Consider the following 18,805-nt stretch of genomic DNA (forward strand, 5'->3'; position numbering starts at 1 on the left):
AAAGACAACAGATTAATGTTCTTTCTATTAGCATATTCTATTAGCATATCATTAGTAACGTGTATCCCTGCTACTTAATATCACAATTCAGGACAAATCTGTTTTGTCACTTCAACCTTCTGGTTAATTGTATATTCACTGAGCCATTCCTCACCACTATAACAAGAGGGGTATATTGTGGGTGTCAAGAGTTTGTACTTTTGGAACAGACACTAGTATAGAATATACAAGGTGTTCTACTAGTTTGGATGTGCCACTATTGTAAATATGTAATTCTGAAAATTTATCTGATTATGCTCAAAATGTTAAAGTAGGTGATTATAGCAACTGAAAGTATGGTTAATTGTTGGTTAGTTTTGTGTTGTATTAGTGTAAAACACTGTATCATGAACTTTGATAATAAATGTACTTTGAATTTTGAGAGAGATCGTCTTGGACTCTCTCATGTAGGCTTGCTGTGTGAATACAGACTCAGTATGGCTCAGTTTAAAGTCAGTCACAACAGATTAATATCTTGCCGACCACTAAAGGCAGGCCAACTGGCCTATAATTTCCATCTTTTGCCGGCATCCCTTTTTAAAGAGTAAAGTGACATTTGCAATTTTCCAGTACTCTGGAACTATTCCAGAATCTAGTGATTCTTAAAAGATTACTACTAATGCTTCCAACATCTCCTTAGCTACTCTTTCAGACTACCCCTGGGGTGCAATCCATCTGGTTCAGGTGATTTATCTACCTTCAAACCCTTCAACTGCCCAAGCACCTTCTCTTGAGTAATAGTGACTACATTCATTTCTGGCCCTTGAGAATCTCAAATTTGAAGCTGAACAACACACAAGATTCACTGGCGGTAATGAGGACAGAGAGTAACTTAATATAGCAATAATAACCTGAACATACTTTTCTTTCTTTCCATTGTCTATCACCAAGAGTAGTTTGGTAGCACCATCACCACAGAACAGGTTAACTAAGCTTTGGAGATCATGATTTCCAGAGCAAACCAACTTAAGTTCACACAACTTATCTTGAAAATGCATCTTTGGGTTTGAATCCTAGAAAGGACTAGGTAGAAATTCACTACAGAATTATTTGTTTTAATACACATTAGCTACTATTATCCAAATATTCTATGTGCACTTAATTTGAAGGGCGCAAGATTAACCAGTTGTGAAATGGTTCTACATCTTGGTTGTTGAGAGTGTTGGCGAATTAAGACAAGAAAAAGGAACCATATCTAAGTTTAGGAAACTAAAATCAAACAAAGCTCTTAAGGAATATAAAGAAGCTGGGAAAAAACCTCAAGATGGAAATTAGGAGAGCCAGAAGTTATAAAAAGTCCTTGGCAAGATTAAAGAAATCCCCCGGCATTCTATACAAGAGGATAACTGCAAGCAGGTAGGATCACTCAAGGATAAAAGGCTTGGAGCAGCAGGATACAGGCATCACGATTTGCCCAAGTAAAGGACATGGACGACAGGAAGATAAATGTGGAGCATGCTAACATACTCCAGCATTTCGGGATAAAGGAGGTAGTGTTGGACATTACGGTGGATAAGTTCTCAGGGCCTGATGGGATATTGAGAGTGGCAATAGATGAGATTGCTGGGGCCCTGGCAAATACCTTTGTGTCCTATCTAGCCATAGGCAAGAAGCCAACGTTGTTCCATTATTCAAGGAAGGAAATCCTAGAAACTATAGATTGGCAAGTCTCACATCAGTGATCTGGAAGACATTGGAAAAGAATCTTAGGGGTAGGATTTATGAGCATTTTAGAAACCATGGCCTAATTAGGGACAGTCAGCATGACTTGCTGCATGCAAGGCTCAGTCATGTCTTACTAATTTGATTCAGTTTTTCAAAGAGGTAACAAAGGTGGTTGATAAAGGCAGAACTGTGGACACTGACTGCATGGATTTTACTAAGGAACTTGACACATTCTATCAGGGTAGGCTCATGCACAAGATTAAGATGCATTAGTGAATTGTCTGTCTGGATTCAAAATCGGCTTGCCCAAAAAAGATAGTGGATAGTGGTTAATGAAATATTCTGGCTGGAGGCCTGTGACAAGTGATGCTCCACACTGGTATATGGTGTGTGTGCTGCTTGCTTTTATTAGTTGAGAAGAGAGTTCAAGAATCAGGATTTTGCAGCTTTATAAAGCTCCAGTTAGGTCACATCCAGTTAGGTTGCATTCAATTCTGATCACTCCATTACAGGAAGGTGGTTGAAGCTTTGGAAAGGGTATAGAAGAAGTTTTCAAGAATGCTGCCTGGATTAGAGAGTATGCTCTGCAAGAAGAGGCTGGACAAACTTGGATTGTTTTCTCTTGAGTGGCACAGGCAGAGGACAGATCTTATTGATGTTTATATGATGAGAGGCACAGATAGAGCAAACAGTAACTATCATCTTTTCCAAGGTTGAATTATCTAATACCAGCAGGCATGCACTGAAAGTGAAAGGGGCTAAATTCAAAGATATGCAGGGCAATTTTTTTTTCTTTGTTTACACAGAGTGACAGCTGCCTGGAATGTGCTGACATGTCTGATAGTGGAAGCATTCAAGAAGATTGGTACAAGGAAGTGCAGGAAGTGGAAAGATATAGATATTATGTAGCTAGAAGGGATTAATTTAGTTGAGCATTTGCTCCTTAATTAATTTAGTTCGGCACAACACAGTGGGCTGAAAGGCTTGTTCCTGTGCTGTACAGTTTATTGTTCTAACTGCGCGAATGGTCTGTGGGTAATTCTTTTCCAAAAGCATATCTCAGATGTGCTCTAATTGTTATCAATACAATTCCAGATTTAGTTTCAAAGTTCTGGGTCATATTTTAATTCATGAAAATTTTAATAATGCTAACTAGGCAATGGTGGACAAGATCAGTGAAGCTTCTCTTTAACCAAAGAGATTTAAGAATTAAGTGGGTGGTCAGTGCCAAAATGGAGACAAAAGCAGCGTATCTTAAGAAAGACGGAAAAAGACAAAAAAGGGAAATAATGAAAAATATGAAAAAATAAATTTATCATTTTATGTCTCTTGAATACTTGGATACCACACCTACTTCCTAAAGAAACAGTAAGGATAATTAAGTCACTGTCAATCATCTTGTTACAAGTGCACTTAAGCTGATAGTCTTCTGCAATATGATGTCCAATTAACTCACGGGCACAGCAATATCATGTAAATCCCATGAAGTGCATGTGAGATGTCATTATAATAAAGCTAATTAACAGCACAACACAAATCAACATAAACTTCCTCGCAATCTTGTTGTTTAATTCCACATTCCACCCATTATTGAAACACATTCCTCAGTCAAAACTTGGCCTCATGTCATTGTAAATTTAAACCTGGCAAAAATAACTCATTTCTTGTTGCATCCTAAACAAAGCATTCTAAAATAATTTTATGATAGCCCTAAGTAATGTTGTATACATTGACATAAATGCATAAGAAATATCTTACAAACAACTACAAATAAACTGTTGAAAACAAATCTGAAACTACCATAAAGTTAAAATGTTTCTTTAAAAAAAAGACATGCTTTGTAATAGTATTTAATCTGCTTTTATTACCTGATTCAAATGTTGGCATCCTTAAGTCACCTTGATTCAATTCTGTGCCGTATTTTAATTTATGATATTTTGCCCTTTAGAAAGAAATAAAATTGTTAGCATATGTCAATGTTCTAAAAAATCTTATTTAGTGAGTGCAATAGTGATGCCCTAGATAAGAATGGGAGGAGTCAATCATTGTTCCCACTTCTAGTGTTGCAGGTTTTTTCCTGTTCTTTGTGTTGCAGTCATTGTTCCCACTCTAATGATGTATCAAGCTTGATTGTTGACCACTGCCTTCAACATGAAATATTAAACGGAAAAAATCTATTGAATAGCTGAGTTATTGAAAGTAAAATGCAATAAAATTAATTTTTAACCTCAAAATCCATTGCAATGTTCAGTGTGAGAAATGTGCAAAACAGGTATCAATTGTTGGCTATTACCAAGACTTTGTATTTCTCTGTATTGAGAAAGTAGTTTTTTTAAAAATACGTTCACATCTGAGAGCAGGCTTTCCTCTTGCGTTGGCCAACACTGATCATTCATCCACAAATGGGTTGATGACAGTCTGAACTCACTTGTAGGACTTCACTGTATACAAACTGGCTGCAGTATTTCTGTTTCAAATGTATAAAATAAAGTTGTTTTCACAGGCAGTAAATATTCAGTTTAAGGTGGAAAATAGATTACAGTATATTAGGAAATATATCTTTTAGGCACAAAAATCACAGTCCTCAACAAATAGAGCTCTTATATTCTGAAAATCCAAAAATTCATGTCAAGTAATCCATGAGGTTAAGATTAATAAATTGATTTTTCATGCTCAGTTTTTTTATTTTACCTCAAATGGCAGAAAGGTTGAACTGCTACTAGCATTGCTATCTCACAGCTCCAGAGACCCAAACTCAATCGTGCCTTGGGTGTTGAACATTTTCCTGATGACTGTGTGTGTTTCTTCTGGATTTCCTTATAAATCCCAAAGACTTGCTGACATTTAGGTTAATTAGTGACTAATGTGCAAGAAGAGGTATAGATGGGCAGGTGAAAGAGCAGGTTACCTGGAAATGTGAGGGCAGGTGAATTATGAGTCTGCTCTGCACAGTCATTAATAACAGAACAACAGATGTGCCAAATTCACCAAATCAGACCTCCAGAGTGCAGGTTAGAAGGTATTACCACAACAGGGATTTAATAAAATAAGTTTACTTTGCAAATGTTCTCAACAAAAGATTTTTTAAATAAAGTTTTCATGAAGTTTCACTATAAAAGCAGATCTGTAACTGATACAGAGAAAATTCTGAACATGTTATACTTGCTCTAATCTGGTTCAAACAGAAATTCAAATAGGTTAGAGCAAGTATAACTGGTAAAGATTTTTGTTCTATCAATTACAAACTTGCATCTCTGTTTGAACCTAAAACAATAAAATACTGGGTTTTGACCATTTAAAGAAATGAGTCCATTTATATAGCATCTTTCATAACCTTAGGACTTCTCAAGTGTTTTTTTTTCCCCACAATCAAGTGTTTTTGAAGTGGCATTACCACTGTAGTTTAATTGCCATGGCACCAAACCTACAAATAAGATCCCACAAACAGCTATTAAGTAAATGACAAATTAGTTGTAGAGACACATCAACATCTAATCATGTAATTAATGCATTATAGAGACAGAATTCACAGCTTCATGATTTTACAGATTGTACTACCCACAAGAAGTCCATTTATCCCAAAAGGGTCATGCCAAAATTTAAGTTAAAACAATAGCCTCCAAACTTCCTTCATCAGTAAACCCTTATATTTGCCATAACTATACCTTCTGACAGCACATTCATTCTTATGGCTCTTTGGTTACATTGTCACTCAAATTCCCAATCTATGAATGATGACATCTAGCTTTGAACTGGGAAGCTCAGTTTATTCATCCTTTTCAGTCAATCTTCTCAGTTCTAATAATACTCTTACTAATCTTAGTTGCATTTTTGCTGTGCCTTCATCCTAAATTTATAAACTGTAGGCCAGAATTGTACACAGCAACAAGTGTCATCGTCCAACGTTCTACATATTCCACATATCTGTTTCTAATTTGGTGTGTCTAGGAATGAATCCAATTCTTTGCTTTTTTTAAAAAACTAATTAGACTGTTTCTTTCAATCATTTGTGTATCTGAACACCTAAATCCCTTTATTCTTCTAATCTATTCCTGTGTGCAGCTTCCTTATTATTCTCATCAATAAATACCAACCTGCAATTAACTACTGAAATTAATTTGTTAATTACACCTGTTTAACATGTATGTAGTTTATTTTGATGTATTCCTCCTCGTTATTAACTGAGCCACATCACACAACCATTAAATTTAGCATCACCTGCAATTTAGAAATTATATTCAAATTCCTCATTCTGATGTACCATATAAACTACATATTTGCTGATACCATGTTAGGATTCTACTGTAATATCTTCTCACATAATTTTTGAAATAATACCTGGTATCATCTCATCTATTATGTTACTTAAATAGTTCAATCAAATTAATTAGGCACAAACTCATTTTGAAATTATTACTAATCGATTGAAATTAGCAGGGAAATAATCAGCAGTTACATATACAATTTACAAAAATTCCCTGATCAAGTGCAAGCAAGTTCAGAATTTTCATTCATGCATGGGTGTGCTGCCAATTTCTTGATGATTTTCCCACTACTGGGGTCATTAGTATTAATTGTTGCAATTGATTATAGTTGGATGTCAGTTATTTCTCATTTTTCTCTACACGCTTACTTACATTGTGACACAGGTTGTTTTAAGTTTTAACAGTCAGAATTGATCTTTAATAAGCTTTGAGTGTTTTTGAATATCAGAAACAATGTTTTGGCAGTCAGCTAAACAGGAATGCAGATTAAGTGATAATCTTTTTTTTAAAAAAAGTATTGCTGTAAATGGAGCTTATTTTCCTGCAAGACTATTTAATGAGGTCCTCTCACAGTGCAGAATGTCACTACAGAGATTGCAGCCCGCACTGACAGCAATTTATCCACCATTACCTTTTCAATTTTCAGTAATTTCTCCATTGCACATTGGAGTAAAGATTCTATTATATTTCCTAATGTCAATAATAAGATAACACAAGAGCATAAGAAGCAGGAGGGCATAAGAAATGGGCTATTTGGCCCTTAAAATTGCTTGTCATTCATCACACTCATGGGCTGATTTTCTATTTCGGAATAATTTACTTGCACTGCCTCATATCCCTTGATTCCCTTATGGTCAAAAAAGCTAATGACCTCTGGTTTGATTGAACGACTTAATCGCCAAAGATATCTGGACTAGAGGTTTCTAAAGATCTGCCATCCTTAAGAGAAAGTCTTAAATTACCTTCCCCTTATTTTGAAAATCAGTCTCAAAATAAGGGGGGGGAAGGTCACTTATGACCTTTCTGAGGGCGGTGAAACTTTCGAACTCTCGAGTCTGGAGATTTTTGGAAACTGATTCTCAAATAACTGGACATCTTTAGTCAGAAAAGCATCTTCCCATCTCATGTGCCAAGTCCATGTACTTTGCATATCAAAACGAGATCTCTTCACATTTTATAGAGAATGAAGGCACAGTCTCTCAAATTCTCTTCCTATAACAAACCCATTATCCATTGAACCAGTCTGTTGGATCTTTTCTGCATATCCTCTTTGGCAGGTTCATCCTTTCTTAGGGGAGATCAACGCCAGGCACAATACACTGCACACAATTTCACCGAGGCTCCAAACAATGTCACTGCATCCTTAAAACTGCATTCAGATATTCTTATAATAAAAGCGAAGATACAATGTGCCTTGCTAATTGTTTGCTGTTTTGCATTTAGTGATTGACACACAAGTGAACCTACATCTCTTTACCCAATCTCTCACCACTAAAACTACTATACTTCTCCATTTTGTACACTGAAGTAACTGACCTTCTGTATTTCCTCATTTCCTCCTGCAATATTCTCAAGTACTTGCTCAACTTGGCTTTATCTCCTTAAAGCCCCTGTACGTCATCCTTGGAACTCAAAATTTCATCATGTTTTATATCAACAGAACACTTGAAAAAATAACATTTGCCCCTTCCGCCAAATTATTGATGTAAATTGTAAGTAGCTTGTTCCCAGCCCCAAGCACCAAATCCCACCCTGTTGGCCTAAGGCAGTCCCATTTGTTACCACCCTTTGCTTGTTGTCATCGATTAATTCTTGATCCATTCAGCATAACCCTCAATCACAAGTGTTCCAATCTTCTTGACGAACATCCTGCGTGGGACCTTATAAATCTTACAAAAATTCAAAAACTAAATACACCAGATCCACTCAATCCTCAAAGCCATCTAGTGCAGACCTCTTGCAACTCACGTTCTCCAAAATAAATCTCTAGCATGTTAGCCAGGTATAAATGCATGCTAACTTCGTCAATCCTCTTATTCTTTTAAGTGCCTCAAGTATACATACCAGTTTTATTCCCACTGATCTATGACTGACATTTGTCAAGCATGTCATTATGTCTCCCTCCTTCCTTCTGAAACAGTGGAATCAACAGTTCCCTGGTTTTCAGTAATTTTTAAGGAATTTTATTAAAATACTGGAATTAATAAATATCCACAAGAGAATATGACTTTCCTTTTCAAGCATATCATTCCACATACATAAAAAGTAAATAAATCTTCAGATGCTGTAGGTCTAGAATACAAGTGGGAAATGCTGCTACACTCACTGTGTCAGGCAGCACCTGTGGAAAGAGAAACAATTAATGATTCAAGTCTGGGACCCTTCATGTTAACTATTTCTCTATCCATAGATGCTGCCTGACATACTGAGCATTTTCAGAACATTGTTTTTATATTACTCCATTTTGTTAAGGTATTGGAAAAATGTTCTAATACTGTGCTGATAAATCTAATTGCCCTGTGTAGCAAGTTCAATAACTGCAAATATTTTAATCCATTGCCTGGTCCAAATACAAAATGGGAGGGGTAATGTTGCTAACACAGTGCTGTATTACTATTGAATATTGGATATAGTCAAAATATGTTAGCCAATTGATAAAACTGAAAACAAACCCAACAATTTCATCTGCTGAAGGATTTCGGACCAAAACATTGACTGTACACTTTTATTCTTTTCCATTGATGCTGCCTGGCCTGTTGAGTTCCTCCAGAATTGTGTGCGTGTTGCCAACAATTTCAAAGAATGTTTCCTTTCTTTAAATATAATGTAAAATATGCTTCATAACAAAAATATGTCACAGCAATATAATTAACTAGAAATACTGTCACTCAGCCATAGTTAATTGCATCTATTCTCCTTATGAATACAGTTGGGGGTGGGGGATGGTCAAGAAATAAGCAGCTGACCATTCATGCATGAAAATCTTGAACTTGCTGGCACTTGGGTGTGTTTTCCTGAATCCTGTTGGCACCATAAACAATCTGTTTCTATAAGGTGGTCTAGTAAGTTCTTATCTGAAGAAACAGTTCAATTGCTGAGTTCTAAAGAATAAATAGCTTTAAACAGATTATATATTTGTGATATGAGACAGACAAATGCAAATAAATGGTGCATATTGAAATTTCAGTGCATAGTTGTTTTTCAGAACTTTTATACATATTATATAAATTGCTTCGTACCCCATAATCAAATATTTGCTTTTCCTTAAATTGTTGCCAAAATATCACAAGTCTTAATCATATCAATTCATTACTATCAAACCTAAATACACAGTTCTCACCAGTTGCACAGATTTCAGAAAAGTTCATTTCATTAATGAATAAAATCCTTGGCTTTCCCACAGAGTACAATAGACCGTAACCCATAGAGCAGAATTAGGCCATTCAGCCCATTGAGTCTTACCTTTCATTTCCTATCCCTGAACCAGTTTTGGTTCCATTTTTAATACCTTAAATGGTAGATTTAAATATTTACAAGAACATGGGTAACAGAAATTGAAGAGAGCAAAATCAAGTTCAATTTAAATAGAAGTGTATCCCAAATGGAAGTTAGTTGGAAGTAAAACTCAGCCATGCTTCACTTAAACAGCCAATTTATTAATTTTTAATAAATTTTAATAATTTAAGAAATGCTGGAATTGTTGACCATTTCAGCACTTCTGGCCATCTTTAATTTTATTTTGAGGTGGCTGTGGTAATGAGCCACTATCTTGAACCACTACAATTCCCACATTGCTGTTTGATAAGGAATTCCATGATCTTGTTCCACCAATGACAAATAATAATTTGTATCTAGTTAAAGTCCTAAACAACTTGAAGGGAATCTACAGATGGTGCTAAATCTATGCACCTAGTCCCTAAGGAAGAACCTACTCTCATTAGCCACCTAAAAACTCTCAAATCTAGGGTGAAAGTCACTCAAGAAGAGCATCTCAGACCTTCTAGGTGATAGAGGCCATGCTTCCAGAAATTGTTATTAAAGCTGCCTACAAATCGCTATGTTACATAGAGATGATATATATTATAAATACAGTGGACTGATGACAATGAGTGTGAACTTTTAACAGGAGGCAGATCAAGCAGGCTGCTTCATCCTGGATGATCCTGAGCTTCTTAAATTCTGATAAAGCTGCATTAATCCAAGCAACTGAAAAGAATTCTATCACACGCCGGACATCTGCCCAAAAGACAAGTATTGTAACAAAAACCCTGAACATGTTCAGGCATCTTTGTCATATGCAACATCTTGTGCCAACATAAAAAGGAATGTACTCACTACCACTTCAATGACAGGCCCAAAAAGTTAAGATACCCCAGTGGAACAACAAGGATGCAAACATGCCAAGCCTCATTTAGAAGGACAGATACGTGACGGAGCTGCTTAATGACAACACTGAGGCAGACATTCAAGCTCTGTTCGATCAATTATCTGGGTCAAAGACAAACTTATCTGATCAAAACTCAAAAGCTTCAATACAGTACATTCTTCAAGAACTGTATACTTTAAAAGCTTCAAAATAAATTCATATAGAAAATGTCAGTACCACACAAAATCCCAATTAAGGTGCACTAAGTCTGATTTTTAATTTATGACATTTTTACTTAAAAATTTACAGAAGCTTATACAAATTTGCTTAAATTGATGTTAGGTCTCGACCAGATTCAGTAGGTCGTGGAATGAACTATACAAGGATTAACACGGCTCAATATTGGTACTCTCACTAAAGCCCCAATCTGCTTTGGACAAGTGAACTGTTAATCCATTTCGGCACTTCTGTGCAGTACAGAGTGAGCACAGCATTATTAAGGTATCTTTCATATGAGACATTAATTCAAGATTCCATCTGTAATCTCATGTGTGCTGGATAAAATTTAGCCCACAATCAATATTGTGTATTTCACTGTTCTTGTGAAATCTAGCTGAAACGAAATGTACCATATTTCCATATTACAGCTGTATTGTGCTAGTCTTTTACACTTCAATCATATTACATCCACTTGAAGTTATAAAACATACCATATAAACCCATATTCTCTCATTTCTTAACCACTTAGAAACATTTTTAATTTAAAAAAAGGACTGTGATTTTAAGGGATAGCCTCATTTTAGATTACATTCAAATATCAGGTATATACAAAATCAATATCACAGAGCATCATAGTCAATTCAATGCCCTGGGCAGCCTGTTTAGAACAATCAAACACCAGAAAGTATGCTTATCATCTGTTTCAATTTTATTTAATGTACATAGAAATTTACAACTTCTACAGAAATTACCGGTGCTAACAATCTAGATCTATTTACATTCTAAAAGGTGGTGGTTCCCGAAAGTATAACTTTAAAATGGAAAGTGTTCAGGTACGCAAAAGAAGTATTGTTCATCAATATTCTTATCATCAAAGGACTATTCATAAAACACCACAAATAAACCCACTCCACCCGACAGGTGAAGATTATTTCTTGCAGTAGGTACTTCCCTCCTCCTTGGCCCAACTTCATCCCCATTCAAATCAAATCACTTTGCTGAGACTCGAGTGCTACTTCTCTGATCATAATCTTATCGCATTTAGTTTCGTGACACTGACTTTAATTCATGGTGGAATTCATTCAAAAGTGATAGATTAGCACTTGACAAATTTCATTCTTTCATTTACTTAGTGCCAACATATCTCTCTCTCTCACGGACATCCTTACATTGATTTTTTTTAAAGCATTTAACAAGAAATTTACATCAAATTAACAGATGAAGAGATACAGATGAGACAAAAACAAGTTTCCATTCCTTAATGAGAACATAACCCTGCATCTATTTTAATGTACTTGCACTCTTGTCTCTACACAAGTTCAATAAACAGAAAACTTGCCAATTCTCAAAGGAAGTTCTTAGTAGGATGATTTTTCATGTGCATATTAGCAATAATTTTAATAGTTGCCTCTATGGAGATAAGATGTCTTGTTTGACAAATGTGTCGCCCATTTTATGCATCTGAAACTACAATCACTCACTAAAGCCATCACCTGTTGGAGCTAAATAAGAAAATTCTAAAAAAAATCACAACACATCAGGTAGCATCTGTGGAGATCAACAGGGCTAATCTTTCAGACTGATGTTTAATCTGACAAAAAGTCATCATACTGAAATATTAACTGTTCTTACTTCAAGATGCTGCCTGGCCAACCGAGGATTTCCAGTAATTTCTGTTTTTATTTCACAAATATTGCATTTCTAGTAGTTTTTGAATTTAAGTGGTTAAATGTGGGCATAAGCACAGCATTATTGCACTGTGTAACTTAAAAATACTTAATATTTAAGAAATTTAATAAATGGTGTTATAAGTGATAACCCTCAATAATAATGATCAGTGAGGCACAGAGAGAATCCGTATTTACTGACTAGTACCTTGATTGACCCAGTTCACAAGCACAAGAATTTACACAACTGAATACTGAGTGCACATCCACCAGGTTTCCCTGACTCTCCATGAACAATCAAAGAGGAGAAAAGGCCCAGAGAAGGAGTTTACGGCAGCCATCTGTTCTTCATGATCCTGATATGTTTCCCAGTGAGGTCATCCACTTCTGCAATTGTTGGTCTCCACAGAGTTGTCACTATCAGTTCTCCCAAAATCCTCCATTCTTATTCTTTTCCTTATTGGATCAATCTCAATTTCAATTTCGCTGGCTCAGGGTCATCTGACTGGCCTATGTAAGCTTCTCATTGGATGTGGCCCAAGGCTACAAGCAGTATTGCTTTATGGCTGTCCCATCAGCCTTGTGCCTAGGTAACATCTTTCGTTCTGTCCAACTCAAAGACTAGTTCAAACCAGTCTAACCAAGTCAGCCAAACACTGGACCCAGAAGACCAGATCATAGGGTGTTCCTTCTGCAATCCTGTAATTTTGCATAATAAACAGATCCTTATCTGAGAATGGTCTCAGGTTTAGCAGCTCATTAGCAGAAACTCTATAAATCCACATTCAACGGCTCAGATTAAGTTATCCCGGAGGAAGAATCAGGTCACCAAATAGTTCACAAAATGACAGCCACAAGGACAGTCCTACATAGCAAGGTGAAAGATTTTGGGTTTTGTTTGTTTCCACTGCTGAATCTCTGTTCACTGATTTGTATAGATTGCAGTTCTTTCTCTCTAACAATGGTACTTTATTTTTGAGCATTCAAAATTAGAACATGAGACAATGAAAATCTACAACACATTATAGCCCCTTCGGCCCACAAAGTTGTGCCAACCATGTAATCTACTCTAGAAGCTGCCTAGAATTTTCCTACCACCTAGCCCTCTATTTTTCTAAGCTCCAGGTACCTATCGAAGAGTCTCTTAAAAGACCCAATTGTATCTGCCAAAATGGGGCACTTAATCTTTAGAAACAAGTAAAAAATGTCGACTCCCTGCCTCCTTCCAATATTTATTGAAGTTGCTGAGCTGCTAAAATTTTCTCTCATTAGGTCTAACTAGCTAATTTTCACATGAATCCAAATGGAAAATTGTCACCAAATTAACTCAGAAGCACATGAAAGTTGAACAAAGTCTTACCACAAAGTCAAAAGCATAAATGCCCACACAAGCAAAGGGTTCCCACATACCACAGTCTCAAATGTTAGGTCAAAATATCCCTCGTAATCAATCTGTATATCAAATGCTTCATAAAAAATGACAATAAAGCAGTTTGTAAGAAGTACTGAAATAAAAACTCAGAACCAATCAATAAATTTTTAAAATAATTAACAGTGAATATCCATGCAAATACAAATATTCAAATGAGGAGAAACCTTAATACAAGTTTGCTGAAAACTAATACATTTTGACTGGATTTTATTTAAATTACATTCATTATTTCAATGTTACGGCCACCAGTTGAAAATATTCAGTATAAATAGTACTTTTAAACAATTACCTTTCTTGCTTTAAAGCATATTCTAACATTTTTATTCTTCTTACTAGATCCTTCTTCAAGTTTTCCTGACCTTTCCTTTCTCCTTGTAAAAATGCTATCCGAGCCTGTAAGATAAAATACATTAAATAATTAAAGAGCTAAATCAACATCATGGTGTATTTACAAAGAATTCTAAAATCTCAATAATTGGGAATACAAGTGTAGAGAAGAATATTGACTTTCATTTTAAATCTTTCTATGGAACAAAAAAAAACAGCTATTTCCCTGTAGCTAAGTTTTGTCAATTGTGAAGGGCTTGGCAAATGTAAAGCAAATACTTCTGTCAGGAGTGCCTCACTCTGAGTAGGTTTTTAACTATGTTCTACACCATCACTATTGCAGTAAGCATCAATAAGCAATGAATAAGTCTTGTTCTGCTTTTCTTCAACAAAGAATCTATATCTTTCACTCACCTAGCATCATTTATGAGATAATTTATCATTATTCTTCCCCCCACCAAGACTGCTCTAATTTTCTAAATATACTTCACAAACTGTTGGAGAAACTAGAATCTTGAACAAGTTTCATTTAAAGTCATAAAATAATTACTGTCTCAGTTTTAAGATTAAGCAATCATTTTTTAAAAAAAGTTCCCAAGGAAATTCTGTGCCCAAGTTCTTCTCCACTGATGTCAATCAATGTGAAGGGGTGAGAATGATCAAAGTGCTTTATATCTAAGAGTTTGTTGTTATTTGCATAGCCAATAGTGGTTCCTCAATGTCGGAAATCACAAGATTCCTGGACGATTTAACAACTGGTTAATACAGAAGCTGTGGATTAAGCAGCTATCAAAATATTTTACTGGTGTAACAGGGGCTGGGGTTGTGATTTTGAACACTCCAAAGTCCCAACCAACCATAATGCAATTTATTTCACTTAGGTCTGTTCATTGTTATGTTGCAAGTGTTGCAGATGCAATTCCCTGTGTAGGAACTATTCAGCATTACCCCTGGAGAGAGTACAAGATCCAGTTCTTTCTCCCACTTTTGACTGTAGTTTGTTTAGAAAAGTAAAGTGCTCTTTAAGAAGGAGACCCCTTAGATTTTCAGTCAAGGGAGTTTGCCCATAATTTTTCCATAACACTCTAAATTCTATAAAATTTTTGCTGGTGGCTATATCAAAAATGTCATAGAAATCAAGAAAGCTAATTCTAGGAAAGAACAGATCAATCCAAACTATAGTTTTGTTCATAAATGGAAGTAAATGAGTTGAGACATCAGTGGTAGCAGAAAAAGTATTTCATGAGATTAGTAATATAGAGGCCTGGACTAGATGAGAGGGTTCAGACCTTCATGTTGCAAGAGGTGAACATCAGGTCAAACCACACTGATGCCATGGCCAAGTAAGCTCACCAATGCTTCTGCTTCCCTCAGAAGACAAAAGAAATGCGGCATGTCCCAGTTGACCCTTGCAAATTTTTAATCAATGCACCATAGAAATAATCCTATCAGGATGTTTGACAGCTTGATATGGCAACTGCTCTGCACATGACAAGACACTGTGGAGTTTAGACACAGCTCAGCATCATCACAGAAATCAACCTCCCCTCCATGGATGCAGTCTACAGTATACTTCTTGCTGCATCAATTAAGTAGCCAACATAAGCAAAGACCCCACCCACCCCACATGTTCTCTTCCCCCCCCTTCCACTGTGCAGAAGATACAAAAACCTTAAAGTATATACCATTATTAAGACTATTAAATGGTTCCCTAATATGATAAAACAGACTCTTGACTTCACAATCGACCTCGTTATGATCTTGCACCTTATTATTTACCTGCACTACACTTTCTCTGCAACTATAACACAAGTATTTTGCTGCCAGCTATTAGAATTTAAGCAAAGGAAGAATTACACAGCATGCCGATACCATAAAAACTCAAAACATAAGGTCAAAGAATAGATTTTAAAGGCGCTCTTAAGTAAAAAAGCAAAATAAAAAGTGGAATGGTGTGGATAGGCATCCCCAAGAATGGCTCCTCAGTAGTTACGGTCTTCATTAATGTTGGAGCTGAAGATTTCATTGATATTGTGATGAAGATTATTGCTAAATGTTGTGATTGTCACATGCAACACAAAGCTAACTTTATAGTACAATTATTTACAGAAAATTTTGCATTTATGTCAACAGTGCACAAATGCTGCATCTTTAAAGGTATGGAAAGAATTTTATTTAAGATTTTCAAGTGGCAGAAAATCTAGTAAACAAGTGATATGCATCAATCATTCTTAAACTTAGTTGGGTTCCTATGTTATGCCAGCCTATGTCACATAGGATTAGAAGATAAAGTAATGTAGCAGTTAGTGCGATGCATTTGCAGTTCAAAGTTCAAATCCGTCACGATTCTGTGGAATGTGTGGGCTTTCCCCGGGTGATCCAGTTTCCTCCCAAAGTCCAATGATGTACCGGTAGGTTAATTGCTCATCATAAATTGTTAGGATTAATCGGTTTGTCAGGGATTGCTGGGGCAGCGTGGTTCCAAGGGCCGGAGGTGCCTACTTCGCATTGCATTGCTAAATTAGGCGTAGGAGGCAAACAAGAAAACCAGAGAGAGGGCCGAAAATTAAATGGTTAATGCTCAGCAAATCCACAATGAAATCTTATCATTAAGATGATAATGTTTCAATCTTCTGCTAAAACCAGGATGCAGAGGATCATTATGAAAGCCAATCTTAATTATTTACCCCAATTGCTTGCAGTGTTGGCTTGTTAACCTTCTTGAGCAACAATGTGACAAAAATAGGCAGAACTTAATAAAGATTAACAATGCAAAAATGGTGAAAGAGATGTTTCAAACTTTAATGATATTAAAGCTGGAATTCACAAAATTTTAAAAACAATTTTTGGAAATATCCAGAACAATAGTAAAATTGATCAGTACTAGGCTGAAACCAGAAAGCAGATCTTAAGGATTAAGAATTGGGACCAAAATTCGGAAAAATTGTGTCCTTGAATGAGGATGTGCAGCTCAACAATGAGGTATCCCTTTGGAGTTCAAAGCTTAGTTATTGATTTTATCCTTAGAAAATATTTGTTTGTTTTAAAGAAATAGTACATTATGGGATTCAGTTGGAAAGGCAGAATCAATGCTGAATATCAGCAATGATCTTATTGAGTAGAAGTAAAACAACCTCTCCCTCAATGTCACAAAAACAAAGGAGCTTGTTGTGGATTACAGGAAGAATGGAGACGGGCTAACCCCTATTGACATCAATGGATCTGGAGTTGAGAGGGTAAACAGCTTTGAGTTCCTCAGCATCCACATCACTGAGGACCTCACGTGGTCTGTACTCACCAGCTATGTGGTGAAAAAGGCACAAGAGCACCTCTTTCACCTCAGACGGTTGAGAAAGTTTGGTATGGTCCTAAGAACTTTCTACAGGGCACAACTGAGAGCATCCTGTCTGGCTGCATCACTGCCTGGTATGGGATGGGAACTGTATCGCCCTTAATTGCAGGATTCTGCAGAGATTGGTGCGGACAGCCCAGCGCATCTGCAGTTGTGAACTTCCCATGATTCAGGACATTTACAAAGACAGGTGTAAAGGGCCCGAAGGATCATTGGGGACCCGAGTCACCCCAACCACAATCTATTCCAGCTGCTACCATCCGGGAAACTGTACCACAGCATAAAAGCCAAGACCAAAAGGCTCCGGGACAGCTTCTTCCACCAGACCATCAAACTGATTAACTCATGCTGATTTGAGTGTATTTCTATGTTACACTGACTGTTCTATTTATTATAAACTATAAATTACTATGATTGCACATTTAGATGGCGATGTAACAATGATTTTTACTACTCATGTATGTGAAGGATATAAAAAATAAAGTCAATTCAATATTAAGGGTCTTTGCCCCACTCTTAAACTTAATTCTTATACTCTTTCATGCTTTTTATTCCCTCTGTTGTTACGAAATTTTCAATCTCATTGGGTGATCACACTACAGATCACCTATAATTGACTTAAGTTCAAAATTACTACATCAGAAATGATTTAAAGCTGTTAAGTTGTTGTAGACATATTTTCACAAAGTCAGCAGGAACACATTCCATTCTCCACGAATTGCAAATTCCATACTGTTATCATACAATTATATTTAGTAGAAAGAGATTAAACTTTCTATCCTTGCTACCCTTACTCATTCACATACAGACCAGATTAGGTCAGGGTTTATGGATCCAGAGGAATGTGAATGATTCTTAACAGAATACAAGTGAATGAAATAAAAACATTAAGCAGCAATGCTTGGATTGTTATCAAGCAGATCCAGTGTTCAGTGATGCTCTGAAATGGTGGCCAGAGCACGATGCTCACCAACATCACAAAAATAGTGCCATGTACAGCTGCAAGAAAAAGTTGGTGTACCTTTTGCAATTACCTCTCTGCATTAATTACTCATAAATGTGGTCTGATCTTCATCTAAGTCACAATAATAGACAAACACAATCTGCCGAAACTAATTATACAACTGCTTTTTATTTTCTTTTTCCTCATCGTGTCTGTAATTTTCGGCAATGCTCTTAATTAAATGTAGAATTTGTAACTGAATGTTCTTTTTTCCCCAATAGGTCTATAACCAACCAGCAGGGAAAGATAACACTAAGTTATACCAATGGAAACTAAACTGTCAGCAAGGAAAGATGAAAAGCAACAGATGTCTTCATACAACTGCTTTCCAAGTCTATATATGTTGTATGGACTGAAATCACTCTCCAGATTTACACCATCAGCTAAATGAAAACATATTTCCTCCTCTGTGCTTGTAAACAGAGTGAAAGAGAGAGAGTGCGTGTGTGTGTGTGGGGGGGGGGAGAGAG

At 36.2% G+C, this 18,805-nt stretch overlaps 1 protein-coding gene across 3 annotated transcripts in view; it reads right to left on the minus strand.

Moving 5' to 3' along the window:
- The window catches only part of strn3 (striatin, calmodulin binding protein 3), a 192,420-nt gene that overhangs the window by 129,946 nt on the left and 43,669 nt on the right, over positions 1–18,805 (minus strand). For all 3 annotated transcript variants that reach the window (XM_072267231.1, XM_072267225.1, XM_072267237.1), the window contains exons 2-3: positions 13,943–14,046; positions 3,573–3,646 (exon numbers count right to left, since the gene is read on the minus strand). In XM_072267231.1, coding sequence (XP_072123332.1) covers positions 3,573–3,646; positions 13,943–14,046 — 178 coding nt within the window. The remainder of the gene's footprint in view (positions 1–3,572; positions 3,647–13,942; positions 14,047–18,805) is intronic.

Source organism: Mobula birostris, chromosome 1 (genome assembly GCF_030028105.1).
Source record: "Mobula birostris isolate sMobBir1 chromosome 1, sMobBir1.hap1, whole genome shotgun sequence".
Lineage (NCBI taxonomy): Eukaryota > Metazoa > Chordata > Chondrichthyes > Myliobatiformes > Myliobatidae > Mobula > Mobula birostris.